The 9251-nt window shown below is 40.2% G+C and overlaps 1 protein-coding gene and 1 long non-coding RNA gene across 2 annotated transcripts in view; both read left to right on the top strand.

Moving 5' to 3' along the window:
• Positions 1-337: 337 nt before the first annotated feature.
• LOC103356100 (parathyroid hormone 2 receptor-like) overlaps positions 338-9251 on the top strand; it is a gene marked incomplete at its 5' end in the record, with an annotated part of 96370 nt that continues 87456 nt past the window's right edge. Inside the window, 2 exons of the mRNA XM_008280149.1 lie at positions 338-398; positions 1201-1267. Coding sequence (XP_008278371.1) covers positions 338-398; positions 1201-1267 — 128 coding nt within the window. The remainder of the gene's footprint in view (positions 399-1200; positions 1268-9251) is intronic.
• On the top strand, positions 6411-7962 carry LOC103356091 (uncharacterized). The gene is made up of 2 exons (XR_520127.1): positions 6411-6585; positions 7054-7962. It is a non-coding gene; the product is annotated as an uncharacterized LOC103356091 (long non-coding RNA).

The following is a 9251-nucleotide window of genomic DNA, read 5'->3' as shown; positions in this document are numbered from 1 at the left end:
GACAACCAAGCACACTCACAGTCACACCTACGGACAATTTAGAATCACCAATTAACCTCAACATGTTTTTGGACTGGGTGGGAGGAAGCCGGAGAACCCGGAGAGAACCCACGCTGCACGGGGAGAACATGCAAACTCCAGAATATGTTATATTGATAAAAAAAAAAAAAAAAAAAAAAAGTGAGCTTTTACAAGATTGAATTTCCCTTCTGGGATAAATAAAGTATTTTTCATATCATTTCAAATGCAGTGGGATCTATTGTGACAAGAAATGTGACAAGAAACCATGCAGACAACACATATGACACAGCCTGTTGTTTGTTTTGTGTATTTACAGGTGTTCCAGCTGTTTTTGTGGCAGTGTGGGGAATTGTCAGGGCCATGCTTGCAGATGCAAGGTGAGAGAGCAAGTCACACTTTGCCTGTTTGAAGGTCCTCTGTCATGTCATGAAAGTTAAATGACACCAAGATTTTTAAAAATGGTTAACAAGTCGAAAGGAGAAGCTTTAAACTAAACAGGGAAACAGACACAAGTAGTGCTTAATTGTGGTGACATTTGAATCATCGAAATCCAATTAAATGTGCACTGCACTCTTGAGTAAAAGTTGGAAAGTTGTCGAGTCAGATCTTGAAGTATACAATGCAGTTACTTTGGTAATTATTAAGAGCTCAGTTTTAACACCATCTTTTCACAGTACTTGTTTCCAAATCATATGTTCAGAGACAACAGGAGCAGTACTAGAAGAAAAGGACCTCCCGCCTGCCATTATGCATTGGGGGGAAAATATTCTGTTTTGGGCTTATGTGAAAGCCAGAGGCACAGGAGATGTTACACGGAAGGAGTCTGGGTTCTCTGACGGGTGTAGTGATGCAAAACATGCCTCAAAATCCAACATGAAGAACTTGAAGAGATCATTTTGTCTGTTTACAGCCTCTCTTTCTGCTGTTCTGCAAGTCTTTCTGAAATCAGAGATTCTTTTGATGTAACAAAGATTTTTTTTTAACCATTTCTAACCAAGAGGTCAAACTATTTTTCACACTGAAGTTAATAATTTCCTTGGTCCCAATTCACAGCTCAGTCTGCCTTTTCAGTAGCACCAGCACTTTATTCTCTGTTCTGCTGCTTAATTTTCTTGCCTCTCCAACATAATTTGTCTTGTGTCATCTTGTGTGATTTATTTTTTTGTGTGCCACCTGCAGGTGCTGGGAATTAAGTGCCGGCAACATTAAGTGGATCTACCAGTTTCCCATCTTGACGGCGGTTGGGGTAAGAGTGCAAGAGAGTGAGAGTTTTATCTGTCATTGGAACTGAAGTTTCTAAGAAATGTGTAGCTTTGAAGAGGGTCACTCATTCCAATCTGCGAGGCTTTTGTACATCTCAGGGACAGTGTAGATTTCTTTCCTCCTTCAATCTCAAAAAAATCTTTCAGTGTTTTTTTTTTTTTTTTTTTTTTAAAAGCACATACCCTTGACTAATTGTGGGCTAACAAGCAATGTAGTATCCAACCAAACAGCCCTCTCACCAAAAAACACTCATCAACTTTAAGCACTTTTCTTAAAAGGCCAAAAATAAAAGATCTGTGTAGTGTTCTGAATATTGAGATGGAGTGATTGTTACAGTCATTATCACAGCAGCAACACTTGCATCATTATGAATTTTCAACGTGGGAGATTGACAGAGCAGGCAAAGGGCTAGTTAAGGACAAAAAGTTCAAAATTAATGCTATGATAATAATCATCACAATTTGTAGAATTATAGTTTGGAATCATGTGTTTTTCTGCATTAATAGGTAGAAAATGGGATCTAATTTTCACCTAAGACCTAGATATGGACAAATAATAGACTGTATAAGAAATGGACGTAGCTACTGTGACGTCACCCGGTGGTTTCTGGACTGAGAAAATGAAGCCAGGGTAGGCCCATATCTCCTCAAGAAGTACAGCAAGCTATAAAGTAACTCAAAAATAACAAATCTCCAGGGTCTGATGGGCTGTCATCTTAATTTTATAAATCTTTTGTTACTGAACTGACTCCTTTTTTACATAGAGTCTTTGTAGAATGTATTCATATTGAAAGTCTTCCTACTACTCTGACCCATGGAATTAATTCCTAAATCAAACAAGGACAAACTACTTATAGGTAATTGGCGCCCAATTTGCCTACTGAACAACAATTATAAAATAATGGCCTTCTTATTGGCCACAAGATTAAGGTCAGTACTGGACTCTATCATAGAAGAACCACAATCAGGCTTCATGAATAAAAGGCACGTCGCAAAAAATATTAGGCTAGTCTTAGATATTTTAGATTACCCAGAGATGGTGGAGGACGGTGGGCTCATGCTGTTTGTAGATTTCTGCAAAGCTTTTGATACTGTTGTAGTGTATGTTAGAACTATGCTTTGTAGTTCTGTTGCACTCGTTAATTTAGGGGCATCACCTCAGTTTACTGAGGAATTATTTTAAATGAAATCTCAAAGAGACTTTATTTAAAATCACGGTTATCAGTCTTTTATCTGAAAGCCGTAAGCTCTGATTAAATTGACCTCAGTTCCCACACAAAAAACACACAAACCGTGAATTGGTCTAAATAAGAAAGGTTTATTAAATACTCTACGATTATAATATACGTAAACTATAAACAATGAAATCGTAGTGTGTGTAGTGGACGTGTCATCAGATTACCCAGTCAAATAATAGGGATTATGGTGAGAGCAGGATGGTTAATAAACGATGTAGCGGTAGTGATTAATAATTTGGTTTGTGATCGATAACGAAAAAAAATAAATCCTGAGCTGTAGGAAAGCGGTATTTCATGATCTGTGTGCACTCAGTTTACAATTGGGGTCTACAGGCATAGATATGTATAATAAAGGCTAGATGTCTCGTCCGTGCTGTCAGCCAGTGGAATTGCATGGCCACACTTGGCAGCCATCTTGATTCGGTACACTCGCTCACCCATAACTTTGTGTTGTAGTGGTGCATATACTTTTTTAAAAACCGTAACTTGCTCAATTTTCTACTGATTTAAAATGGTTTGGTTTGTTCTAAATGTCAGAGGTGTAGTTGTAACACTGCACTTATGGATAATTATGTTACACTTTCACGACCAGCAACAATTACTATTTTAATTATTTATGTTTTATTTGTGTTTTGTAATTTGCATTGTAGCCACGTTAATAACGTTTGTAAGAAACCAAACTGTTTGTACATCCGTCAATATTTCAGCGAGATTAGAGTGTTTACGTTTGTGCAGATCACTCACCTTCCTTCACGTACCACAGGTTCCGCCAGAGAGCTGCCCCGAATCAAGATGGCCGAAGGGTGATCCCATTCGAAACGCCGCCATAAGACAACTAGCCTTTATTATACATATCTGTGTCTACAGGAGTCAGGGCTTTTTGGAGCCAGCAACTAGCGGACGTAGTAGTACTGCAGGTTTTTGACACTTCTGGGTTGGTGTCATTTTTCAGGGCCGGTTGCTACGACCATCTTTTATACAGTCTATGGGACAAACACAGGCTGTGTCCGAAATCACTCCCTATGCTGTATAGTGCACTATAAGGTGTACGCCATTTTGTAGGGGTGTCCGAATGTTAAGTTATAAATGTTGCACCCTCTACAGTGCACTCAAAATATCCCACAATGCACTGTGAAAAGCAATTTACAGCCGATGGTCACTAACCGAGCGATATGGACCATCATGCATTGCATCGAAGGAGAATGGCGGACGGACATGAGCATGAAAGCTTGTCGTACAAATGTGAGTAATTTCCCATTTAAGTTGCATTGTTGAATGTTATTTTTCCTGTGTCGTAGCCATGTAATATACTGCGAATTTGATGTGTTTGCACTACATTTATGCGGCAGAAATCATGTCTAGCGAGCGACTGAGCTCGCTAATCCTCCATATAGTCATTGCTGCTAAGTTTACAGTGGATGAGTAGATAACAATTTCTAAATGGTATGTTGTGGAATTGCATGGGTTCACCACACAGCCGATCATCAGTTCATTGTCTCTAAAGGGACCGATGACGACGTGGCAAAATTAATTCACCTGAGAAGTGAAAAGGAGCACCTTTTCTTAGGTAAACGTTTTACTTCAGCTGCTGGATGGGAGTGAGTAACATTAAATTCCTGCGAAGAAATCAAGTATTTGTGTATTTATAGCAAAAGTAGAACTGAATTGTAACTTAGAACTTTGTTGATGACAGCAACTGACCCGTTTGGCGTCTAGATACGTTTTAACGATGTTAGAATAATATTCTGTATTATTATATCTTGTAGAGGTGTGTTGAAAGATATGGGCCTTGCTGGCCTGGTGAGTCTTTCCAGAGCAGCCAAGAAGTGGCAGAACCTGAAAAAGATGTACAACGATTGAATTTACTGTATTTAACTGCAGTCTCAGATCATGAAAGCACATATGGAAGTTGGCAGTTAGTGTTCTCTTTGCTCTATTTGGCATTTGAAATAAACACTGCCTTAATTGTGTGTTGTTAAGACTTTCTAATGAAGATGGAAAATTTATACTGATGTAAAGCTTTTAAGTATATGTCTGTAAGTAAAGTATATGATTTACACTTTTTATTATAATTTATCATCTGTTATACAGTACAGACCAAAAGTTTGGACACACCTTCTCATTCAAAGAGTTTTCTTTATTTTCATGACTATGAAAATTGTAGATTCACACTAAAGGCATCAAAACTATTAATTAACACATGTGGAATTATATACTTAACAAAAAAGTGTGAAACAACTGAAAATATGTCTTATATTCTAGGTTCTTCAAAGTAGCCACCTTTTGCTTTGATTACTGCTTCGCACACTCTTGGCATTCTCTTGATGAGCGTCAAGAGGTAGTCACCTGAAATGGTCTTCCAACAGTCTTGAAGGAGTTCCCAGAGATGCTTAGCACTTGTTGGCACTTTTGCCTTCACTCTGCGGTCCAGCTCACCCCAAACCATCTCGATTGGGTTCAGGTCCGGTGACTGTGAAGGCCAGGTCATATAGCGCAGCACCCCATCACTCTCCTTCTTGGTCAAATAGCCCTTACACAGTCTGGAGGTGTGTTTGGGGTCATTGTCCTGTTGAAAAATAAATGATGGTCCAACTAAACGCAAACCGGATGGAATAGCATGCTGCTGCAAGATGCTGTGGTAGCCATGCTGGTTCAGTATGCCTTAAATTTTGAATGAATCCCCAACAGTGTCACCAGCAAAGCACCCCCACACCATCACACCTCCTCCTCCATGCTTCACGGTGGGAACCATGCGTGTAGAGTCCATCCGTTCGCCTTTTCTGCGTCGCACAAAGACACGGTGATTGGAACCAAAGATCTCAAATTTGGACTCGTCAGACCAAAGCACAGATTTCCACTGGTCTAATGTCCATTCCTTGTGTTCTTTAGTCCAAACAAGTCTCTTCTGCTTGTTGCCTGTCTTTAGCGGTGGTTTTCTAGCAGCTATTCTACCATGAAGGCCTGATTCACACAGTCTCCTCTTAACAGTTGTTCTAGAGATGTGCCTGCTGCTCGAATTCTGTGTGGCATTGACATGGTCTCTAATCTGAGCTGCTGTTAGCCTGCGATTTCTGAGGCTGGTGACTCGGATGAACCCTTCCTCCGCAGCAGAGGTGACTCTTGGTCTTCCTTTCCTGGGGCGGTCTTCATGTGAGCCAGTTTCTTTGTAGCACTTGATGTTTTTTGCGACTGCACTTGGGGACACTTTCAAAGTTTTCCCAATTTTTGGGACTGACTGACCTTCATTTCTTAAAGTAATGATGGCCACTCATTTTTCTTTACTTAGCTGCTTTTTTCTTGCCATAATACAAATTCTAACAGTCTATTCAGTAGGACTATCAGCTGACTTCTGCACAACACAACTGATGGTCCCAACCCCATTTATAAGGCAAGAAATCCCACTTATTAAACCTGACAGGGCACACCTGTGAAGTGAAAACCATTTCAGGTGACTACCTCTTGAAGCTCATCAAGAGGATGCAGAGTGTGTGCAAAGCCGTAGTCACAGCAAAAGGTGGCTACTTTGAAGAAACTAGAATATAAGGCGTATTTTCAGTTGTTTTACACTCTTTTGTTAAGTATGTAATTCCACATGTGTTAATTCATAGTTTTGATGCCTTCAGTGTGAATCTACAATGTCAATAGTCATGAAAAGAAAGGAAACTCATTGAATGAGAAGGTGTGTCCAAACTTTTGGTCTTTACTGTATATATAAAAAAATGTTTTGTGTGCAGGAGCTTAAGAAGCCACCAACAGGAAGTGGCACTGAGTCAGGAGAACCCACGGCCAGAACATGGAAGTGGTTCTCCCTCATGGATGAGGCGATAGGAGGTAGGCCATCCATTCGGTCTCCCTGCTTTATTGCCTCAGCCTTGGGGGAGAACCCTTCCATGTCTGGGGTGGGCTCATCTGATTCAGTGCCACCTGAGAGTCAGACTCAAGAGCCAGGGACAGACTCGGGGCCAGAAGAGCCGCTGCCGGCTAAAAGGCAGCGGCATGACCCTGTCCTTGAACTGCTGCAGAGGGCAGAAGAGAGAGCAGAAGAGAGGGCCAGGCGAGATGAGGTGAGGGAGGAGAGACTTTTGAATTTGTTGGAACGAATCACTGATAAAATGTAAAATTAAAAAAATAAAAATAATTTAACTGTTTGTTTGAAATATTAAAAAAATGCAGCTGTTAAAAAAAAGAACATTATCTGATCAAAACAAATTTCTTCCAAGAAAATTTGAACACATGAACATTTCCTTAACTTTCAAATAAGTTTAAGACATTTGAGGATAGGCTACAGATTCAAGGCTGATTTGATAATCACTACTTACACTATTTGCAAAACCAATTTAAACTATTTACATGGATGAAAGTTTGATGAGAGTTTTGTGTTTCCTAATTGTAATCATGGTCATTGAGAGCATCAGTAGTGCTGGTTGGTGCTGACAGAGCAGCAGTGATGCGTCCACGCAGCTGCTCACCAGACTGCATGTCGGGCTGAAGCTGACCACCTTCATCATCTGTCCCCATTTCCTCCTCCACAGGCTCAATTATGTCTCTATCTCTGAGACAGAAGTTGTGCAAAATGGCACAACATGCAATGACCCTCACGGCGAAAACAGGATGCACTTCCAGAGCCTTGAAAAACACGGATCGCCACCTGGTCTTCATGATGCCAAATGCCTGTTCAATAACAGATCGAGCCTTTGATGTCTGTTGAACCTGGCTGCCACTGGATTTCTCACTGGCTCTCTGTATAGTGGTGATGCGTGTGATGGGTTGTGATGTACATGGGTATCTACCATCACCAAGAAGACAGTACCCCTCAGGTGGGTGCAATCTGCCGACATATAACAGGCTGTTTTTAAGAACTCGAGAGTCATGGACAGAACCTGGGGAACCGACAAATATGTCCAGAAATGGACACTGGTGGTCACACACTGCTTGCATTTGAATTGAATAAAAAAGTTTTCTATTAAAATAGCACTGAGCATCAGCACTTGGTGGCTTGATTCTGACTTGACAGCCATCAGTGCTACCCACAACCTTTTCAAATGCAGCCGATCCCGCCAGACGTTGAAAGCCAGCACCAACTCTTGGAAGCTCGTCTGCTGATGAAAAGCAGATGACCCTGTTTTTGAGTGCGATGACTTTGTCTGCAACCCTGTGAATGATGTCACTCACCATAGAGTGTGGGATGCCAAACGCTCTGGACACAACATGGTCGGAGGTTGCACTTGCGAGCCAAAAAAGAAATACCAGAACCTCCAATTCCTGACCCGAGCCATGGTCACATGGAGATCAGAGGATGTGGGTTAGGTGGCTTATTGTGGGTCTGGAGAGGCGGAAGTCAGGCCGCAGATCACTTTGGCCATCCAGGAATAAGGCAATGAGTGGAATATGACTGTTGAAGATATGATTGTGTATGCTGAAAATAAAAATATTCAAACTTAGAATTTTCATTTTTTACGTCAGTTCATGACACCATTCTATGTGACCATACAATCTGGTATAGTAGTTTACTGTTGTAAAGTTGTAAAAGCAAAGTGGTATCAGTGCTAATTTTTCCCAAGAGGGGCTGTAGTCTGAACCATAAGATATATACAGTCTATGGTCTGAACCATAGTTAAACGTCACACTGACAATTCAGAGATAATCAATGTATGTATCTATTGTAAAAAAAACATGAAAAGACTACAATCATGTTAGTGTGTTCACTTACAAGGTGACGTCGTCTTGCCAGTTTAGCAAGAGCAATTCGTCTCAATCTTCTCTGACGATTGATTCTGTTTCTTCTTCTTCTTCTTTTTAGAAGAATTTGTATGATCATCAGAAGGAAAACAGAAAAATTGAGGATTGGTGGCATTTCCACAGATTTCTGATAGCTATTTTTTTGTGAAAAAAATGTGACTAGTGATAAGTTGTCTTTTCAAAGGAAGTACTTCAACACAAAGGTTTAAAAATATATATATTTTCATTTATTACTTTGGAAAAATACGCCCAGTATATGAATTTGTCACAGAAATGCCAGTCAGCTCACTACAATAGCTGGCGTCGATCTCATACGTCTTAAGTGAGTGACAGCAATGACGTAATTAATAGCGCCCAGACTTGCGTAGTGTCCAAAATGTTGCTTTGCCGAGCAGCTCCATATATAATGATCACTACATAGTGCACTATATAGTGATCACTATGTAGGGAGTAGCAGAGGTTTGTCTAAACAATGTTACAGGGCAGTGGCGACAGGTGAAGGTTTTTGGTGGGGGGATGCAGTCTGCAAATGACCTTTGATTTAAAATCAGAAATTAGAATGAGTCACAACCATTTACAGAAATGCAAATTGTCTACCTTTGGAGGATATTCTAATAATAATATGAAAAAATGAAATGAAATGAAATGAAAAATACTTTATTTATCCCAGAAGGGAAATTCAATCTTGTAAAAGCTCACTATTTTTTTTTTTTTAAATCAATATAACATATATTTATATACAACAATAATAATCATTCAGTCAGTTGGATTTGTTTTTTAAAGTGATGGCTGTTGGCAGGAAGGAATTCCTGTATCTCTCCGTTCGACAACGAAGTTGACGCAGCCTCCCACTAAACACACTCTGTTGGTTCTTCACTGTGTTGTGGAGAGGGTGAGAAGAATCCTCCATCATCTTCATCATCTTGTGCAGCATTCTTTTTTGAACAATCAGCTCCAGTGGTTCCAGAGTTATCCCCAGCACAGAACCAGC

The sequence above is a fragment of the Stegastes partitus genome, unplaced genomic scaffold (genome assembly GCF_000690725.1).
Source record: "Stegastes partitus isolate 25-593 unplaced genomic scaffold, Stegastes_partitus-1.0.2 Scaffold183, whole genome shotgun sequence".
NCBI lineage: Eukaryota > Metazoa > Chordata > Actinopteri > Pomacentridae > Stegastes > Stegastes partitus.
The sequence above is the reverse complement of the archived record's forward strand: the minus strand, read 5'-3'. Positions and strand labels throughout refer to the sequence as shown.